The 22,760-nt window shown below is 39.8% G+C and overlaps 1 protein-coding gene across 3 annotated transcripts in view; it reads left to right on the top strand.

Annotated features, from left to right (window-relative positions):
* Positions 1-22,760, top strand: part of SEMA3D (semaphorin 3D) — a 151,915-nt gene that overhangs the window by 59,806 nt on the left and 69,349 nt on the right. For all 3 annotated transcript variants that reach the window (XM_075427988.1, XM_075427987.1, XM_075427989.1), the window contains exons 3-5: positions 4,825-4,985; positions 18,257-18,319; positions 20,022-20,141. In XM_075427988.1, coding sequence (XP_075284103.1) covers positions 4,825-4,985; positions 18,257-18,319; positions 20,022-20,141 — 344 coding nt within the window. The remainder of the gene's footprint in view (positions 1-4,824; positions 4,986-18,256; positions 18,320-20,021; positions 20,142-22,760) is intronic.

Raw genomic sequence — 22,760 nt, 5'->3', positions numbered from 1 at the left:
CTCAAGTTCTGCATCTTAGTTACCCATGTCCCACAGGCGAGCGCTGTGATGGGACTGGAAGCTTGTCGTTAGAAGATATTTGAAAGCAACAGAGGGTGATATGGATTGCTGTAATACAGTAGCCTGTGAAATTCATGAATCACTTCTGTTTATTCATCTTAATGCCTATGGATGACTAATTACTAGATGTTGTGATCCTGTATTCCTCTTCTTCCCTCCATCTTATCTACTAATTGGGACATAGAACCGTTAAAGAGGGATTTAATCTAGACTGCAGAATTTATGAGGCATTTATTATTACATACAATGTATCAGATAATTTAGTAATGCAGCCAGCTCTTATGTCATGGGTGGAGAAGTGAAAGATGATTACTCAGAAATTATGTGCTCCAGCAATGCTCAGCTGATAAACAATATTTTAGAGATCAAGTGAGAAGAATTTGGATAGCCCAAGGGAGCCAAAACTTCCTGCCATGCTGTGATCAGTACCAGAGAACCCTTTCCCAACAAACAGCTCCATCATATCCAGTACCAAGAATTCTGAGTCAGAAAAAAACAAGGGAGGAGATTTGTATGGGGTATGGAATTTAATGAAGACACATCTACATCACACACAAAAATTAATAGAGTCTCACTAGAAGTGGCTCTCCTGTATCAGAGAATCCAGTAACAACGACTGTCAGAAGGAGTACATCTTTATTTCTTATCTGGTGAAAACACGCTAGTGGAGTAAGCTAAGCTTCAGAAGTTCGGTGTTTAGAGAGTTTTTCTTATTCATTTTTAAAGTTTGCATTTATTTATTACACTGACTTGCTATTGTTCAGCCAGGCGATTCATCAACCAGCTCTAGTCTAAGAAATAATTGAATGGGACTGCGGTTTTCATAGTACCATGCTATCCAGAAGTTGTTCCTAAGTGATCTTGCTGTCAATTAATAGGCAGGACTTTTAAAGTGTTACTAATGTAGGAAAAAAAAGACCTTGACATCTTTGCCTTTGCAAAATATAGGACAGTGCTGGTGTAAAGCAGTGTGGTACTTAATGTTGGATTTAATTTTTCAATGTGAAGTAAGATTTTTTCCAAAGTACTGCCAAATAAATCTCACCTAGGGGAATAGGAGCTGCAATACAAGACAATTTGTTTTCAGACTATACTGTAATAACATCCAGCAGTAAGCCAGACAAAACCACACGAGCTTAAGTAGAAGTGACTGAGCCAAAGAATAATTGTCATAATTATGTACCAGGTAGTCAGATTAATAATGATAAAATATTTTTTCTCCCACAGTGCTGTTTATTAGCCAGAAACAGGACTTAATCTTTGTTTTGCCTGTCACATGTTTTGTGAGAGATATTGGAGAAAGAAGTTTGGGGCATTTTTTTTTTCTCTTTATTTTCTTCAGGGGTTACTCTGCAAAACACTGGCCCTGGTTTTCATAATGGTCAAGACGCGTAAAAAATTTGTGCTGTGAGTCTGGCCTCTCTAGCAGGAATCACAGAATCAGAGAATCACAGAATAGTAGGGGTTGGAAGGGACCTCTGTGGGTCATCTAGTCCAACCCTCCTGTCGAAGCAGGGTCACCTACAGCAGGCTGCACAGGACCTTGTCCAGGCGGGTCTTGAATATCTCCAGAGAAGGACACTCCACAACCTCCCTGGGCAGCCTGTGCCAGTGCTTCGTCACCCTCAGAGGGAAGAAGTTCTTCCTCATGTTCAGACGGAACTTCCTGTGCTTCAGTTTGTGCCCATTGCCCCTTGTACTGTCACTGGGCACCACTGAAAAGAGCTTGGCCCCATCCTCCTGACACCCACCCTTCAGATATTTATAAGCATTTATTAGGTCCCCTCGCAGCCTTCTCTTCTTCAGGCTGAACAAGCCCAGCTCCCTCAACCTCTCCTCGTAGCGGAGATGTTCCAGTCCCCTCATCATCCTTGTAGCCCTCCGCTGGACTCTCTCCAGTAGCTCTTCATCTTTCTTGAACTGGGGAGCCCAGAACTGGACACAGTACTCCAGATGAGGCCTCACCAGGGCAGTGTAGAGGGGAAGGAGAACCTCCCTCGTCCTGCTGGCCACACTCTTCTTGATGCACCCCAGGATCCCATTGGCCTTCTTGGCAGCCAGGGCACACTGCTGGCTCATGGTTAACCTGTCGTCCACCAGGACACCCAGGTCCCTCTCCACAGAGCTGCTCTCCAGCAGGTCCACCCCAAGCCTGTACTGGTGCATGGGGTTGTTCCTCCCCAGGTGCAGGACCCTGCATTTGGCTTTGTTGAACCTCATCAGGTTCCTCTCTGCCCAGCTTTCCAGCCTATCCAGGTCACGCTGAATGGCAGCACAGCCTTCTGGTGTATCTACCACACCTCCCAGTTTGGTGTCATCAGCAAACTTGCCGAGGGTACATTCTAACTCTTCATCCAGGTCGCTGATAAAGAAGTTAAACAAGACTGGGCCCAGTACTGACCCCTGGGGGACACCACTTGTTACCAGCCTCCAACTAGACTCAGCGCTGCTGATGACAACCCTCTGAGTTCTGCCATTCAGCCAGTTCTCTGTCCACTTCACCGACCACTCATCCAGCCCACACTTCCTCAGCTTCGCTAGGAGGATATCATGGGAGACTGTGTTGAAAGCCTTGCTGAAGTCTAGGTAGACAACATCCACGGCTCTCCCTTCATCTACCCAGCCAGTCATGTCATCGTAGAAAGATATTAGATTGGTCAGGTATGATTTCCCCTTGGTGAATCCATGCTGACTACTCCTGATAACCTTCTTTTTTTCCACTTGCTTGATGATGGCCTCCAGGATAAGCTGCTCCATCACCTTTCCCAGGATGGAGATGAGGCTGACCGGCCTGTAGTTCCCTGGGTCCTCCTTCTTGCCCTTTTTGAAGATTAGAGTGACATTGAAAGGAAGGATACATTGTCCATCCAGTGCCAGGAAGGAGGAAATACCCTTAATTTTATGTTCAGTTAAATGCAAGATTTACTTTTCTGTACCAAGGTTTCTGGATAATTTTGCTTGGAGGGCTTTCTTGTGGAAGAACTGATTCATATGTTTATATTCGTTCTCCCCAAATTAATGACTACCCAACAAGACTAAACTCTCATTGTGCTCTTTTCTATACGTTGTTTATGCCCTCATCCAGAATTATGTCCACAGAGTCTTATTTAAGCAAAAGGTTACAGACTTTTTACTTTACAGACTTTTAGCTTTTTTGCAGGAGAAGCATAGATTCTTTCATTAGTTTCATAAAGAAACATGTTTTTCTTAATTACCTTTTGAAAGGTATTGGAAGCCGCATTAAATCACACTAAACCTTAAGTGTCATATTTGTGCTTTTAATCGGGAAGATTTCCTCTGCAGAGAGGGCAACCATGCAGGAACAGTCATCCATTGCCACTCTGTAAGGCAAGACCTCAGGACGTTAGAGGAGTTGCTGTTGGATGCTCCCCTTAATAAGCCTCTATATTGCCTTGATTTCAGTACTATGCCCTAGGGATATACCTCTGCTCAGTAGTTGTTGATTCTAATCTCAGTTAAAATGATAGTAATTGAAATTTTAACCATAGCAATTCTCTATACTGCCAGAAGAACTTAATATTAAACAATAGTATTAGACAATCCTTAATATCAGTACAGACTGGGTGACGAACAGATTGAGAGCCACCCTGCAGAGAAGGACTTGGGGTTACTGATGGATGAAAAGCTGGCCATGAGCCGACAATGTCCGCTCACAGCCCAGAAAACCAGTCGTACCATGGGCTGCATCAAGATTGGCCAGCAGGTTGAGGGAGGTGATTCTGCCCCTCTACTCTGCTCTCATGAGACCCCACCTGCAGTACTACGTGCAGTTCTGGGATCCCCAGTACAAGCAAGACATGGACCTGTTGGAGTGGGTCCAGAGGAGGGCCATGAAAACAGTCAGAGGGCTGAAACACATCTCCTGTGAAGAAGGGTTGAGAGAGTTGGGGTTGTTCAGCCAGCAGAAGAGAAGGCCTTATTGTGGCTTTTCGGCATGTAAAGGGAGCTTATAAGAACGATGGAGAAAGACTTTTTACCAGGGTCTGTAGTGACAGGACAGGGGGCAATGGTTTTGAAATGAAAAGGTTAGATTTAGACTGGACAAAAGGAAGAAGTTCTTTACTATGAGGGCAGTGAGACAATCGCACAGGTTGTCCGGAGTAGTTGTGGATGTCCCATCAGATCAGGCTGCATGGGGTTGAACAAGCTGATCTAGTGAAAAATGTCCCTGTCTATGGCAGGGGGGTTGAACTAGATGAGCTTTGAATGTCCCTTCCAACTCAAACCATTCTGTAAGCCTATTATACCTGCCATATCTAGCCACTGTTTCCTGCTCCTAACTATTCTTTCTGGCACTGATCTCTGCAGTTTTATATGTAAAGCACCAAATATGGTGAGATATTGATCCTTGATTATGTGTATCCATGAGTATTATGATATAAAAATACATTAGATTTCTTACAATCAAGGAAAGGTATAGCACATATTTTGCAAAGGTCTGTCATTTTTTTGTTTCTAATTTCTGTCAAAGGATGTGATCCCTTTATGTCAAAGACAGAAGTTATTAGGAAAATTTCAAACAAATAAATGTTTTGTGAAAGTAAATATTACCCAATTTGGAAGTAAAAAACTGAAAACAAAACGAAGGTTAACAGGAACTGTATTATGACCCTGGAAAGACATGCTCTAAGACTGCAATTGTCTCACCGGCATGCTCCATGCTGGTTGCATATATTTATAAAAGACACCAATGAGTCATATGCAAACATTTTGGTTATAAAGATTTTCTTCATTTTCCCACAGACTTGCTGCTTTCAAACAGCTGCATCCCATTCCTGGGCTCAACAGAGGGTCTTGATTTTCGAACCCTGCTGCTAGATGAGGAGAGGGGCCGGCTGCTAATCGGGGCTAAAGACCACATCTTCCTGCTCAACTTGGTTGATTTAAACAAAAATGTAAAAAAGGTCAGTTTATTTTCTGTAGCGTTCATCTCCTAAGTTTAATTTTGTTCCTTTTTCTCTTTTTAATATTTTTTCCCTCCCTGCTTCACTGTGCAACTGGCAGATTCATTGTGCAACACTATGTACTAAGATTTGATAATCTCACCTCCCATAGCTATACAGATTGTCTTAATAAATCGATTTTCTCATGGTATGTGACCTCCTGTGAGACTGATGTCCTGCAAGAGGTCCACTACCTGGAGGAGTCCTGCAGTACATGAAAGTAGTACCAAAATATCAGTAAAAAGGTAAAAATGCAGCTCGGTGTGTTTGCATCTTAATTTCTCTGGTCATGGTCACCCTTCTCAAATAAAATCATTGGAAAGAAGATAAACTGAAGAGAGGTCTTTCCTTGCTTCCTGGCATCACTGGGATTATATTAATGTGACACTAAACAGAGCAAAGGAAATTTGAATAGTTTAAATTACAGTAAAAATGTTAGTGGCAGTTTTAATACTAACATTGGCTTTAATATCTAGAATTACTAGTGATAGGAGAAGCTTCCACTGGGATCTACTGTACTCCTTTCCCATGCCCTGTGACAATGTGTTAACTCCAGATAATAAGATGGCAACTTAGCCTTCAGTATTTCTAGCATACATGATTAACTGGAGGTTTTGTAAGCACAATTGACTGCTACATGTAAAAACAGATGCTTGCACAAGAACACACATGTAAATGGTTTTCATGCTTCTTCCAGATATGCTACTTACTGAGGAAAATTTAAATTCTCAGCTGTGTTTGATATTTTCTTTAAGCACCAGAAGGAGGTTTTAAATTACTGTGTTCTACTGTCGGCTCTGAAGAGGTAACTGACCCTGAATTAATACAACTGCAGTGCAGGGGCTTAGCAGGTGTAACAGGAGACTACTTAGCCCCACATGTCTGAGTGCAACACTTGCGGTCATGGTATACAAGAGATATAGTAGCAGGCTGAATATCTTGTTTCTGAGTTTGACTTCTGCAATGCTCCATATGCCAGTTTCTTTAAAACTCAGGCTGAGCATTTCAGGAAATTTCTTCTCTGGGATGCTTTATCAAACACTTAACTAGAATCTGTCCTCTCAGTATTTACTCAAATCCCGGTGCCTCCTCAGGATATTACATTAATAACAGCATTATTCATACTGCAGATTTTCAGACTACAGAATGACTTCTGGCATAGACTTTCGGTTGAAAACAATTTTTGTTTGTGTGAAAGGCAGATTTCTGTTTCTGTGGGATGCTGCTTACCTCCTGAGAGATACTGAGTGCTGTCACCTCCCATCATGTTCCATGGAGCTTGATTAGTTCAGAGCTTTCTGGAGGCGGTAGCACGCTGCGTGGTCCACCCCTCTGTCCAAGCTGGTAACATTTTTACTTTAGCCAAACCACCACCGATTATTACGGATGTTGTGCTTTCCAAGAAGAGCAGAACACATACTGAGCCAGGAGAACTTGTGTGCAGTCAGACAGTGTGATTTAACAGAGATATTGTAGAGCAAAGATTCCCTTTGGATTGGAATGAAAATTTGCATTGGTAAACTGAATAGAGAATGTATGGCTGCATATCTGTGGTAATCTGAAAGAAGGGAACAAAATTTGTAACCATTCGCATATCTGGACTAAAGAAATTATTGTCTATAGGCTCAAATACTTCTAATTCTTAGTTTAACTATTCAGACCATCTTTAACTTTTCAGACAAAACACTGAAGAAAAGTATATTTAAATAACCAAAACTGAAAAGCTTTGCAAAGCATCCTGCTGTGTTGATTTCCAAGATCTCTGTGGGCATTCAGCAACTTTATAAAGTTCTCCTCTTGGGTAAATGCCCAGGTAGCATGAGATGATATCACAAAGCATTTGCCTTTGGTTTGTCTGTGCTGGGCTAATAGAAATGCGTTTGGCGAGGGAAGAGATGAGGTGAAGGAAGCTGCATGAGAAGCAGTGTATAAATCTCAGTCACTGATGAGGTTTCAGTACTAAAGGATACTTTCCAGTAGCAGCGAAGTGTCAGAAAGCAGCGTTTGCCGGCGCTCTGTTTAGACTGACCGTGGTCTGGGTTGGCGCCGGGCCAGGCGGCTCGCTTCCAGGCTTCCCCGGTGCGGGGAAACCACACATGTCGGGACTACAAGGGTCTGAAGTGTGTCCTTTGTACTCCTCTGGAGTAAGAGTTGTCTGGAAAAAAAAATATATCTGCTTATACGCAGCCACCAAAACGAGAAGTAATTGATTAGAGTATGAAATCTCTGCCTAAAAATGATGTATTTATAAATGACTTTAAGAGAGGAGGGTTAAAAAACAACAAGTTGAGGCAGTTAAGAGACATGTGAGAGCTTTGAAAGTAGAATGCAAGATGGTGCATACTTTGGGGTTTTTCTTTCTTTATAACAAAAATGAACATGAACTATAGAATGCTCTATACAGAGTAGATTCAGGTTGCTTTAAAAAAGCTCTCAATTTCAGATATTTGCTGTATTAGGAACTGCTGATACACCAAAAAGCCAAACCAGGATCCCAAAAAATTTGCTCTCAGAAAATCTTCAGCTGTGGCTATAATAACTTGGCAAGATTATGTTGCAGAGTCTGATGCTCTGTATTCAGATATTTCTGGAATAGTATTCAAAGAAATATCCAAAGCATTGTATCTTTTTCCCTTTAATGTATACATATATATAATTTCATAGCTTCCTTTTTTCACCTAAATTACTTAATTTAACCTAGATATATTGTTATGATCAATTTCCTGGTATATTTTTCCTGACAAAATAAATCAATAGCTCTTCTGGAGTTCCAATTTCTTAATTCATTGTAGTTTTTATTCAATTTATTGTGTAATTGGTTGAAAACTTCCTTAGCTGGCAGCTTGAAAAAAATCTATCCAGTTTCTGGTGCTTGCAAACCTTATTATAAAACAACACTAAGTATGGTAGTGTAACAGAAAAGTCCTTCAGAATGAAAGACAAATGCAGAAAGTTGCGCACTACAAATAGCTAAAGCTTAGCAAGGGATAATCATCTCTCTATAGCAGGCATATAGTTGTTATGAACTTGTCCTGAACAGAAGCCTCTAGCTCCTATTGCAGCAATAGTGCTATCCAATGCCAGTCTTTTCTTGAAAAAGCCTTAGACCCCTGACAGGTGTTGTAAGCTCTTTATAAACCGGAGGATTTGTTTTTCCTTCCTATGAGTAAAATAAAGATGTTCAGCAAAAGAAAGCAGAAAAGAGCAGCAACCTACATTTATCAGGACGCTGCAAGTGTAGACAATAAACGTGAAGACAGCTATGCCTTAACCAATAGAGGTGCAGTGTAAAACAAACAAACATGTTTAATAGCATGAGAGACTGGAAAGCTGTAGAAGAAATTCTATAGGAATTCTAAGCTCAGAGATCCTGCTGGAAAGGTTACTTTGGTACATAGAGCTTTCTTGTAAGTTTGTCTAAAGCCTTTGTTATTTCACTCTTTAAACTATATAAATTCTAAATACAAAATGTTGTCAGCTGGGTAAACACTTATGAAATAGCTGCAAAGAAATGGTGCACCTTTCTGTAAGCCCTGTGCTCACTAACAGTGCAAGCAGGGTTATATGTCAGCACTATTATCACCGTATAATCCGCAGCGCGACCCACCCATCTCTGCAGGAATAGGAATGCTATCAGGGGCTGACAAGCTTTTGAAAAACTGCCAACCTGCAGGAGCTGTCAGTGCTAGAAGACACAGCCACATGTGGGCCAAACAGATAAACATGACAGATCCCCAATAGCAGCTTTAGAACAAGTTGTTTTCATCTGCCCTAATGTGTATTGGCACAGGGTCACAAATTATCATCGCTCGGAGCATCCTTAGCTTGTAGTTGCTACTATTTTTTTTTTTACATGACCAGGTGCAGCTGTCTTGTGACTTATCCTTTAATGCCCTCTTCTATTGATTTTTATCTTTATTTCACAGCAAAAAATGTGTATGCCTATATACATCAGCTGGGTAAATGCTTATGAAATAGCTGAAAGAAATTCTGCACCTTTCTATAACTGCTGTGTTTACCAACAGTCCAGGTGGGGTCATATGCCAGTCACTGGGTGATATTTGCAGTGTGACTCACCCATCTCTGCAGAAAGGGGAACATAGATACAAATATAAATGCATCTTTATGTAAACCTGCACTACCTTCATTGCGCTGGAAAACTTCCTGTCAGTCTGTATAAGCATCATCTCCATTAGGAATGAACCTGGTGGGAATTTAGCCGTGCTGGAGGGAGGCTTTGGTCCTTGCCGTCAAGCCAGAGATGTGGGAACACACACAGAGCCCAAGATGTTTATTGCAGCCTTGAAACACAGTAACACCAAGACTGGTCCTTCCTAAACAAATAGGTGCAGCTTATTCTATATGTCAAATGAATTTATCTTCCTGTCTGTTAGCAATAGATGTAGACTGTCCGAGGGTGAATTTTTCTTGACCTGTCAGAAGAAGGAGCCTTTCTAGGAGACATCAGCAAAGGCCAAAGAGTCACATGGAAACCACTACTGATATCTAAATTTCTGGAAGTGAAGGCAGGAGGACTGGGAAAATCTAGAATAAACACGGAGGAACTGGAGGAGGATGAACGTGAGTCCATCTGGCATCATATTTGTTTGTTCTCAGTCTCTGTGAATAGAAAAAGTTTTACAAAAAGGAGTGAGGTGAGGCTGAGATTGGTCAGGGGCAGGGTTTGACCCTCCACATGTAGGGAATTAGTTCCCAGGTGTAAATGCATGCTGATGGCTCTGCTTTTGAAACAAAGGAAACTTTTCTGGGTGTTGCAGTTCATAAGACACTCCTTTCCACCTATTTTAAAGCATTTCCCTTCCTCCCAAAATGGATAGAAATAGAAACCATCTTATCTATCATCTACAACAAAACCAGGCTGGTTCTAAGGGTAACCATATAGGTGAGTGTCCTGTCCCTGAAGATGGTCAGTGGCGTGCACTGAAGGAAGAATGTGAGAAGCAGCTATAATGGTGCTTCAGGTTATGGACTTCCAGAGACAGAGGTGACCACTTTGTTCTTGCCAGCGCTTGGAGGACTCTCATCACTGAGCTATGTAACTCTTGTTTTGAACCTCTCAAAATCTTTTGGAGTCTATAGGATCTTTTAATAGACTTAAATTTAGGCACCTGTGCAGACAAGGCGGAAGCTTTCAAAGAGTGTTTACTGACATAAAACAGCAGACAGGGGCAAGACGTGAAGAAAGCTGTATGTAACCAGAATGACAGCAATCCTAGGTGGAAGAGAGTGTCTCTGTTATTTCCTTTTGCATTGTTGCCATAAATTATGTTTCCATAAACATCCGCTGTCATTTTTATATTTTACCCATATGTTTAGGTATAAAGAACCGCCAGTGTCCTGCTCTCTGAAAACATTTGCTCATATTGAAATTTGACTTTTTCAAAGGTAGGATTTGTCTTCAGTCTGCAGTGATAAACATGTCAGGAGCATTACCATTTACCCTAAAAATCCTGGTATACGGTTTCCTTTTAGGAGAAACAGACGGCAATCAGAAGTCTTCTGTGGCTGTAGTGTGGAAAATTAAGTGTAAGAGCATTGAAGCCTTTCAAGATTTAGTCAGGTGTAAATAAAATCAACACCTGGTTCATTTTCTTTAAGCTTTCGCATGTGCTCATAACATACACATGAAAATGCATTTTTCAGAAGACCCTTAAATACAGAAAGCACTGGCTACTTCTTAAGCTGTGCTGAAGAATGGATCACAGTTTCAGCGGAGAACTGTGGCACATGGAGGTCTCGCTTTGTCTCAGAGATTCAATATAAAAAGCCTATATGACTGTAATAAGAGGTTTCACTCTACCTGCCACCTGCCAAATGTAAGCTACCAAAGGTCTGTGAGTGCGTCATCCAAATACACCGCTGTTAGTTCCCTCTGATTTCCAGTGCGTTTCATTCAGTGTGACAGCACTGTGAAAATAAAGAGTGCTTTATACTGCCACTGGCACTTCTCACAGTGTTTTAAATCATGCTGAATCAATCCCCATATCTTATTCCCACCACCATGCTACATCATTATATCTTCTTCCCACCACCATGCTACATCAAGTTATATCTTTCAGAGGTCCAATTTTCTGCTGCTATGAAATAGTTGGAGTTGGAAATTCTGATCAAATGTCTCCCTGAATGTGTATGTCATAGGAATTAGTGCATCAGGGTTTAGGAATACCTGATGGAAGACGGAGGGTCTGTGGCGGATATAAAATGAAAGAGATTTAAGAATACCTTCCCGAGTTTTAGGAATCTCTAAGTATTTCTGAGATAAAACTGTTAAAAAGAAAGCTAGGTGAAAAATCTAACTCTAAAAACAATCTAGTTAGGTTTCAGATAAAGGGGGAAATTCAGATAAGGAACTTAGATGTGTTAGCTTCCTTTTTTTGTTGATGACTTTAAAATATTGAATTCCAGAGTTACAGCATGTACAATGGGAGCCAGTTATAAGAAATTCTTAGGGTAACCTTCCTCTTAGGATTTGTATATGAGAACAATCAGTCCAGTTCCCCAAGTTGTGGACTTCCCACACTGGACATGTGAATGTAACAGATGTGAGGTACTTAGAGAGCAACTGGTATACATGCATGCTGTGCTAAAATCAGCTCATTCACTCATTAATTAAAATACTTTCTGTTTTCAGCAAAATAATACTAAAAAAGCATGGCATTTTTTCCAGTGTTTGTTGGGAAATTCAATACATTTCTAGTGCTTGCAGTAACTTTCCGTGAAGTGATCCAGTGTCAGTGTACAGAAGTGACAAATGTCCTGGTTCTCAGGAAGCAATCCATGAACACCCACTCATATGGTGTTGGGCTGTGATATTTATAATATTGTCTTATGCAGCATCAGAACAGTCTTATAGTAGGATCACTGTCATACCTTTTCCCAGTGTTCCTTGATCTTACTATTTTTCTTTGTTTTTCATTTTTCAGCTTTGAATTATTAAATTGTTCAGAAAAAACAAAAACAAACAAGTCACATTATTGTCATTTGCTTGTGGGAAAATTGAAACCTCACTGTCACATATAGTAGGCCAATGACAAAACTGGGATTAGACTGTCTCCTGGTTTACTTTGGTGTTTTTGGATCATGTTTCTCTCTTTACTGTATCTGCTTTATGGTCACAATGGGCTGTCATGAATCCTTTTTTTTCATGCAGGGTAGTAGTTTCACATGGAGGAGAGTTTCTCAGGGCAAGTATATTGCACATGCCAGTGTGGCAATGGGTTTAACAGCTCAATCTGGCTCTGTTCTTTGCAAGTTCCAGTTGGGAATGTTGTATGGGGAATTCGTTCATAACAATGAGCTTAAGCTGCTGAGTTATGGTCCACATGATTCATAGAGACTTAATGAGACATTTTGATGTCCAGGAAGCTGTTATTTTATTGCGTGCCTTCCCTCAAGCATCAGTATAATGAATATCCAGTACATAGAAATAAATAAGGTAAGAAAGCAAGCTTTATTTTGCTGCATCAAGTAGCTCTTTAAAATCAGTGTAGTTTTCCTCTAAGTGTTTGTAATATCTCTTATGCCTTTGAAACAGAAGGAAGCAATGCCTTGCTTCACAGGACTCAAATTCAGTGAGTGAGTGTTATTAGACATGCTGATCAGCTGACGTCCTTCACTCCAGATACAGACACATGCTGCTGGCGTTACATGTACCACTAATAAAACTCTTCGGGGTTTCTCGTACCAGAGACTGTACTGATAGAGAAGTGCTGAAGCACGTGTGCAGCATCAAGCATGTGAGAGTCTCCAGTGAAACCCCTAGGGCTGCTGAAAGCCATCGACCTCAATGGGACACTCAAATGCTTGCTGCTGGTGTGAGCGTGACTGTCTTGGGGACACGAATCTGGAAGGAGTCACATTAGTCAATTGGTCTCACTCGCTGTTATCACCAGCAGCTGCCTCATGTAGCAGTTATTCCTTTTGTAATCTGGTCCAAATCTGCTGTAAGGGGCCTTGTGTGATACTTCATGCAACTTCTTTAGCAAGGTCATTGCTAAAGACCAGAACCTTGTTAGGGTGATGTTACACATTTATTTATTTTTAATCTACAGGTTATATTTATTTATGACCAGCTTATACCCATTACCTCTGACTGTTTATAATTCTGGTCTTCAGAACCCTCTGATTCTTCCTGCATAGTATTACCAGTCTTCATTTGTATTAGTGATGCTTCCCAACTTTCTGTCCTCTGCAATTGCTGAAGAGTGCTGAGTTTTTGCCAAAGCTGCTGAAGGGTATATGAAATAGAATGAGTTCTGACACTGCTTCTTGAGGAACTTCATGAGTAACTTTTTACCACAAGTTCTTTACTTATCAGACCATTTATTCTTGTAATAATGACTACTTTTTCCAACTGAGCTAATCAGCTTCCATGTGGCAGCTTCAGAGCCCTGATAAAGAGGAGCTCTACCACATTAATATAGTATGCAATTCAGCTATGTTATTAAAGTACAATACTGAAGTGGAATAACAACTCTTTACCAAGTTATATTGTCTTTTGTACCAAAGTCCACTTTCATGGGAAACTTCATTATTCCTTCCCTAACTAAAAATTTGTTTTGAAGCATTAGAAACAGATGAATAAGACCAACAGTCCTGTGATTTGCTTAAATATCTTGTGCTCCTCCTCTGTTGTGTTGTGACAATATATAGTATTTTTCACTCTTTTGGTTAAGTCCTGCATCATCCCAGACTTGGTAACTTCATTAGATAGTACTCTTGGAAAAGCTGTACTTTCATACAACAGTTTCTTTGGAATCAGAGTTCACTGTCCTATTTTTGAGCCATCACTTCCCCCACGGATTTATAGTCTAAGTGTTAGCCTAGGAACAAAATTAGACAGAGAAAGATAGACACAGAAAGATGAGGAAAATACTCTCTTGTAACCAGCATTGTTATTTCATGACAGATGGCAGCTGAAATGAAACTCTTAGAAGTGAGTCCAGCTATTATTTGTGTGTACATATAATGACATATATATGAACGATGTATCAATTATATATGTAGATAATATATTTTTTTGTTTGTTTAGTTCACCTTTTCCCTTTTCATTCCTTTCTTCTAGTAAAAATGCAAGTTTGGAGGAATGAAAAATGTTACTTTTAGAAATTACTTTGCCCCTGATCTGAAAAGGACCTTTGTGGTTCATAATGTTTGGTTTTAATCAGAAATCAATTTAGAGCTCCCCTTGAAAGTGATACCTTATCTGTCCTACACTTGTGTACTACTTAATTTTGTACTCCTGGGAGGTTTTCTTTCTCTCTGCTAGCAGAGAACTTATTAACTCACATTTATTTGGAGATTTTAATTTCTTTCCTGTTGCTAAATTTAAGAAAATATTTGTAGAGTGATTTAAAAGTAATGGTAAGGTATTTTTTTTAATCAGGATATAGAAGATAAAATCAGGAATTCATGACAGTAGCCGACCTTTGGAATTCTGATATAGATATTTGGAAAGGAAAATAAACTGAAGATTAAGAGAAGACAATAATCCCTTTTAAGTATATAGTTAATGTATTTCAACTAGTTACACTCTTACCTTAAATTCAGTAACCCCATCTTGCTATTCTAAGACTTATTCAGTCATTCCAGACACAGATGTAACCATAAAATATACATGTATAATTTCTGTTTTTTGTATCATGAAACTATTATAATTTTACATGTCAGTGTTGTCACCATTATTATGTATTGTTTGGTTGTCTGGGGTTTTTTTTCTTTCTTTGAGGTTTTACTTTTTAAGGAACTTGGGAGAAAGACTTTGTTAAATAAGATGTTACCATTGTGAATTCAGTCTGTGAACTGAAAAAAATTATGAAACAAAATGACCAATTTCAAAGTTGTCTACAGGCTCAAAGATTTTAAATATTAAAGAAACTACTGAAGCATCTAGTCTAACTACTTGCATCTTGTGAAACTAAGTAATTTGTCTGAATAAAATATAATACTAAGCTTTAATCTTACCCCCTACAGAAAAGTCACCACAGATGCATGTAAATAAGCTTATGCACATAAAAATTCAGTGAGACTATTTCACATGTGTGAAGTTTCTTGTGTGTCAGTGTTTGAAGGAACCAGACCTATGGTACTGTTGCACAGCTCATGATGAAGTTTATGCTTGCTTGCTCAACACATTGGATCATTATTTATGATGCATTTTTCTTGACCTATTGCAATTTAGAACTGACAGTTTCTGGGAACATTTCATTCTGTTATGGAAAGCAAATATCACTTGAACTCCCCCATATACAATTGCAAATTGATTTTAACGTTGGATCACTTAGCTTCGCTTTTCATTGTCTAATGTAGTCTTGTAAAATGCTAAATATTGAGGCTGTTGAGTACCCAGAAAGTAAAACAATTGATTTTTCTATGATAATTGACTGTAATTAATTATCATAGAAAAGGAAGTGTGTATATCTCAGGCTGCCTAGTCCAGCTTGTATGACAAATACTGTTTCCCATGAAGGAATCTGTACAAGAATTGTGGGTAGAGTTGAGTCCATTAACATGTGTGATTTCTTCAAGCAGATGTGTTTGAATGTAACTGGGCCTCCAAAAGCAGGGGTCTGGTTCTTCTGTCGGCAAGGAGAACTGGGTATTTTCAAAAGGCTACAAAGGGTTATCTTCTGCACCTGGCTGGATGCCAAAAGTTTGGCCAGAGATCTCCATAAACCCTCAAAGACCTCTAGCATTCTCTATTACTGATACAGGGATCTTGGGCAGAATTGGCCATAGAGTTTGTATACAAGTGAGCTGAAGGTCAGATTATAGAATCATAGAATGGTTTGTGTCGGAAGGGAGCTTTAAAGGTCATCTAGTCCAAGCTCTCTGCAATGAGAAGGGACATCTTTAACTAGATCAGGTTGCTTGGAGCCCTGTCCAACCTGACCTTCAGATTTTCCAGGGATGGGGCATCTACCACCTCTCTGGGCAATTCGTTCCATTGTTTCACCACCCTCTCTGTAAAAAATTTCTTCCTTATATTCAGTCTAAATCTACGCTTTTTTAGTTTAAAGCCATTACCGCTTGTCCTATTGCAACAGGCCCTGTTAAAAAGTTTATCCCCATCTTTCTTAGAAGTCCCCTTTAAGTACTGAAAGGCTGCAATAAGATCTTCTCCTGGCTGAACAGCCCCAACTCTCTCAGACTTTCCTCATAGGAAAGGTGTTCCATCCCTCTGATCATTTTTGTGGCCCTCCTCTGGGCCCGCTCCAACAGGTCCATGTCTTCCCTGTGCTGAGGGCTCCAAAGCTGGACAGCTGGATCTTGGCTTAAGTCTACTTGGGCAAATCTGTTTGGAGAGAAATGATTTTATACTCCTCCAGCCATTCCTTTTCACTATTTTTTCTTCACCAGCACTTCTTAAGCCTCAGGCTCTCCATCTCCTTATCAAGTGGCACTTAGGTCAGACCAGTGCTACAAGAGAGACCCATCCCACTCTGCCCAGGAAGATACCAGATGAGTTCATTGGTGCTACCCTCAGCTCTTCCTGATCGCTTTGCAACACTCCCAATACTTTCCTCTGTACTTTCTGTCATTGTATGCTGTGTAATTCAGACACACTGGCATGGCTGATATCAAAGTGCATTTTTGTACCTGGATGTTATCGCGACATCACTCTGAGAAAATGCTCTGGGAAAGTAAATTCATGCTCGGGTGCTGAGATGTTATATTTCCTTATCTCTAAGTAAATATTGCCATAAGGGGTTAAGGCTTAAGTAACTTAAAATACATTATCTTTACTAAGAGCTTCTAATTGTAAAGGTAACTGTAAATTCATTTGAGAGGAAATTAGTTTCCTTGCAGAAAGCAAACACATCCATTTGCACTGGGAAGAGAAGAGGAAGAAGTGAAGTAAAAAGACTGTTTCCAGATTTAGAGGAACACTGACAGTAGATTTTGGACAGTGATAAAGCTGTTTGACACAGTGCACTCTTTCTCTTTCCTTACCAGTATGGGGACTCTGCCCGCTTATGTGGCAAGCCACATACTGCCAGGTGCCAACAGCTGGGTGAGAGAAAGGCAATATTACAGCAACTATCTCCTTTTGCATGTTGTTGAGTTGTGCATCCTTCCTTGACGATGATCTTTTTTCCTAATGCAGAGTATAGTAATTATTTATTCCTATATATTTCATTATTTAAGATTTTATGAAGTGTGATTCGAGACTCGATACTACTCTAAAGCATCTGTGACTACTAGTAATCTGCATGCTGGTTCCTGGAACTTCAGGCAATTTCCTGACCAATATTTACTCAAAAATTAGTTATTTGTTATTTTTGTTGTTAGTCAAGAGAAATGGCTATAGCTTTTTCTTGTCAAAATAAGAAGGAAAGAAGATCCATGTTTAGTATGGTGATTCTGGAACACTGTATTTAGCTTCTATTTTGAATTTAATAGAATCAAACGTATACTCAATAATATTCAGTTTTCACTGTTTAATTGAAATCAATGACCCAGAACCTGAGCGGTTGTTCATTGATATTTCTTCACCAACATAACTGACATTACAGTAACAGATAGTCATTTGTCATCTGGCTCCATCTGCACTAAAAGCACAGAATTCTGCAGTGCAGATGAAAGAATAAAGAGAAACTAATAATATATGCTGTGAATTCTTGAAGGTACACCATTCTTTTCTAAACTTCTACGTCATTTTCTCAGTCAGCTCAGTCAATGTTGAAGAATCGTATTTTTAATCTGTGTGCTATTGATTTCTGTCAAATGTACTTTTTGTTCTACAAATTTCCCTTAAGCTACCTTTAGTTTTTGAACAAAAGTTCTTTTCATTTGAAAATTGGCAGTAACAGCTATGCATTTTTTTTATAACAGCTTTGGCAAGTTCACAGGACCAAATTAATCACAAATGTAATTTACTTGTTTTGCAGTCAGTTTAGTTTCAAGACTATTTGACTCATCATATCTGTGAGGAAAACACAGCATTCATAATGGTGACAAGGTGTGCTAGCCAGATTGACTAGCTACTTTTTAAATGTACCTATAGCCAATGGAGAAATGAACATTTAAAACCTCTTCATTTTTTGTAATGGAACCCTGTATTCAAAGTCATGTCCATTTCAATTTACATGCAAATTCCTTCAACATGCATAAATCTGTCTTAACTGTTCATTCGAGGAAATAGTTAAACTACAGTCACAGGACAATTTATAATATTCATAATCTCTCTCTTTTTTTTAATTATTTTACAGATTTACTGGCCTGCAGCAAAAGAAAAGGTAGAATTATGCAAATTAGCTGGGAAAGATGCCCATGTAAGTATGGTAAATATTTTTCATTATTGTTGAGAATATTGTATATCTGTGCATTTGTTTCTAAATGCATAAAATGGATTAGTAAGCTGTTCTTACACTTTTTTCCTGAACTAATGAACTGGGTTATTTTAGCTTCAAAAAAATTTACACTTCTGTCTTTTCTTTAAATGTCAATGCTTCAGGAAAAAATATTCAATATGATAAACATCAATCATGTTAAGCCATCCTTGTATGTAATAAATGCAGTTGAGAGATGAATAGACTTTCTTCTGAAAAGTATCCCAGGCAATATTCTCCTGAAACCCTTTATTTCCTATCAAACTGCTTGTTTTTTTCTCGGGAATATCCTGAATGTAACTTAATTATAATTCATTAACAAAACAGAATAGCAGAGCAGAGTACAACTTAACTTAATTTGCAGACAGCTGCAGTTAAGATTAAAACAAAGTCTCAAACTCATTAGCTTGAGAAAATCTTCTTTAGGAAGTCTCTTTAGGAAGCGTATTTAAGGTGCATTCATATATGCAATAAAACTTTCATATCTCTTTTGCATAGCACAGATTACATCATGTGTCCAGAACCCACTAGAAATGTAAACATATCCCATCTGTATAATAAAATTCCTTCCTTTTCTCTTCACAAATCCTGTGGTTTCTATCCAGCTTGTCTGTTACCAAGGTAGACTTCAGCTCAAAACACTCTCTCAGCTTTCTGCCTGAGGAATTTCAACTTTTTATCCTAACTTATTGCTACCCTTATCTTTACAGCAGACCAAAACTAAACAACACCTCTGCTGAGCAGTGGGAAAATTCTGATACTAGCCTATATGGAGGATTGGTGCTGATCTATTTCTATGCGGAGACAAAAGGAAAGGGACCAGAGAGGGGAATATTTGTTTTGGACATAGATAATAAATATCTCCTTTTTCCTTCCTACGTTGTCTCTGCAACTTGCCTCTCACTTAGGTGTAGGATGGTAGCTTGGATGTATGAATAGCTCCTGTGTATTCCCTCCTAAGTACCTTGTTATATTTATATATATTTGTTTAATTTTGGGGAAGGTTGCAGCAAACCTTTTCTACCACCCCACGTAGCACTCTTGCAGTGTGCAGCAGCTGCCTGTGTTGCTTACCAGCGAGGACCAAACCCAGCTAGAGCCAGGACTGACGCAAGCATCCCACAGGACTCCAAAATGCCCAAATAAGAGTGACCAGTCGGATGTGGTTGGCACAAAGAGGATTCACTCATACAGAAAAAATACCCTTGGAAACCTGTTGAAGCCCTTCAGTCTGCCACAATGATTTCTATCGTGTCATCTTTGGTGTTAAGGCTTGCACAGAACTCTGAATTGGGAGCAAAGGCAGGAGGATTAGTAGCCAGACTAATCCTGTGGCTCTTTGACCTCTGCCCAGTTGTTGACAGGCTGAGCAGATATCCTCCAAACTGTACTGTTACCACATAACTTCTCATAGCTGTAAGAATTTGAGCGGAATTAGGCTTGCAAGTCTGACTGATGAACTGTTTAGTAGACAACCGCTGCAAAACTGTAGCTGTCACCACTTTGAACTATTTAGTAAACAGTCTCTGCTACAGTAGTTTTGAGTTTAAATACACCAATACTATGGCTATAACCTAACACAATGTATTATGTGAAAGAGAAGAATAAACATGAAAATTAACCTTTCTCTTTCTTTTCCCAATAGACAGAATGTGCCAATTTTATCAGGGTTCTTCAACCCTACAACCGAACTCATGTTTATGTCTGTGGAACAGGAGCGTTTCACCCTCTCTGTGGATACATTGAACTTGGAACTCACAAAGAGGTAATTAAATTTGCTCACTACTCTGACATGTCAAGGAATAACCCTCATCTTGTTTAGCATTCATTCAAGATTGGAAAATACTATGCGAGTGTGTAAAAAATGAACTGACAGCAGTTTTCATAAATAACAGAGTAAATGGTGAATTTTGCAGGAACTTGTGTTCTCACATTTGATATGTGCGTATCGCTTTTGAACCAAGCACTTTCCTAAGTAAGGCTTAATACACAAAGTTCTTCAGAACGGCACTTTAGTATGATTAACTAAGTGAAGAGAACATTTAACCCAGATGTCTTTCTGTCTAGTAAGTCATTTCCGCACATATTTTCTGCTTATGTGCGCAGACACGCACATGCAGAGTTCAAGATGGCACTCGTAGTTCTATTTTTTACTGTATATATACCCTTGGTCCACAGACATGATTTCCTGTTCCTAGTGCATGACAGTAATATAGAGTTTGTAAAGGGTCTCCGAGCCTGAGTCCAAGCATGGCACCTCAGGACTGCTCAGATGGTTTGCAGCCCTGTCGCTAAGTACACGTCGGGTATTCTTCATCACTAGTGGCGTATTCCGGATCTGAAGTCAGCAGCTGATTGGTCTTCATTTGCTGATGACAAAGAAATCTCTATCCTAAGTGGTAAAATGTTTGAGACCTAACCCCCACAACAGAAGCATTTTGGTGTTGTGTCAAGCATCCACTTAGTACACAAGTCTCTTTTTAACTCCTATATGTATAACACCTTGGCTATTTATAACGCTGGCTCAGTTCTCAGACGGTGTCAAGATGTGACCTGTCTGGCTGCTTGCCTGTGGTGAAGGCTTCCTATCCTGCTAGAGATATAGTTTTCGCTTTTCTTTGGGTCTCAATGAAATTCTAGAATACTAGAAATAAGGCCTAATGATATATTATTAAATGCAATAACCTGAAATATATACTCTTTGGAGTTATTCTGACGTACAGAATCAAGGACAGATGCTTACAGAAAAAAGGAAGGAAAAAGGAAATAAAGTTATTAATGCTTGCCCAGGCTGAGGCCCATCATTATATTCCACACAATCTGTGGGCTGGTTTACCAGCTCTGAGGTGCTGCCCATGTTACAGAAAAATGAAGGTACCTGAAGTCTGTACAGTGTTGCTCTTTCCCTAATAAGCCATTATTGCTCCTGGTATTGTTTAGTATATGCTGTATAACTGGGCTTGCAAAGAAATAATTTTGTAGGCTTCTTTGCTTCACTAGTTTAAATATTCCAGTTGAAGCAAATGAAATTTTAGACCCCTTGTATCATGCTGATTCCTTAGCATGAGTGATCAAATATACAGCTGAATTGAACAGAACAGCTCTCAGCAATAGTATTATTCAGGCTTTCGTTTACCTCTGGGTCATTAGTAAGATGCCTTATTCACTCTACCATTGCAACTTTAACTACTTTGTTTGTGAAGGTGGTTTTCATCAGACTTTATGAAATTATGGATTTGGCCTGATTGTTCATTCCGGCAGTGAGTCTAGACAAGGGGTCTGTCTCAATTAGACGTGATCAATTACCTTATGAGAGGAAATGGAAGAAGAATCCTGGTATTGTTTCTTAATCCCCTCACTGTCTCCCAATCCTGCCTCTCCTGCGTTCCGGCTACTTGCTCAGCTGCAGTGGTAGGTAGGACAGTTTTCGGAACTACTCATGCCTTTTCTGACGGTGCATCTCTTCTACAGCTTTTTACTGAATTAACAGCTGTGAATGGCATGAGGCATATTTTTCCCTTTCCTTCTCAGACCCCAATCACCCTACAACCACTGTCCTTGCACTGCCGCTACAGATAAATTTGACATGGCAGGAGGGTGCCAAGGACAAAGCCATTGATGTGAATTTTACAGGCAGCTGAAAATGTCTCCTGGTTGTAGGAACTGAAGCCAGGAGTCCTATGTAGTAATTCAAAGTATTTTTATTGCAGATCCATTATTCTGATCTTTTTTTTTTTTTCTTTTTTTTCCCCTGTTTTTTATTTCTGGTTTATAAGAATTGATAACCAATGTTTGGTAATTAGCAACCACTACAGGAAGCTGTGGGATGCTTGGGAGAGCGAGGGCCTGAGACAGCTTCGTGGAGGCTGTGAAACTAGGCAATGCCGTGTTGACCTTCAAAAGCTGCTGGTGGATCTGCCCAGTGGTCTGCTGGCCAGTGACAGTGCTGTGAAAACAGAAAGAAAAACAGTGTGGATCAGGTGACCCAAACCACAGCACACACTGCTTTTGAACCAGTACAAATCCCCTACGGGATCACACAATTAAAGGGGATTAAAGTCCTAGTCTTGCTGTTGCTGAAGTCACTGCCAAAACTTCTCTTGGCCAGTGAAGAAGAGGCTTGGCACTGTTGGTGCTGTTAGCCACAGCTCCCCAAGGGACGGGCTTTTCTTTGAAAGCTTTGTCTAAAGTGAAAGCAGGAGGTTAATTCTATGTGAATGACTGGTAGTGTCCATTAGTTTGCCTGGGTAAAGTCTGAAATATTTGATGTTGATCTATACAGCCCTCGGTCCCTTGAGTACTGTTGGATTTATAGACAGCCTCTTTGCATGTGATATGACAAGAGTCCTCTGAGCAGCTCAGGGCTGCACTTAGAAGAAAGGAA

This window comes from Opisthocomus hoazin, chromosome 8 (genome assembly GCF_030867145.1).
Source record: "Opisthocomus hoazin isolate bOpiHoa1 chromosome 8, bOpiHoa1.hap1, whole genome shotgun sequence".
Lineage (NCBI taxonomy): Eukaryota > Metazoa > Chordata > Aves > Opisthocomiformes > Opisthocomidae > Opisthocomus > Opisthocomus hoazin.
The sequence above is the reverse complement of the archived record's forward strand: the minus strand, read 5'-3'. Positions and strand labels throughout refer to the sequence as shown.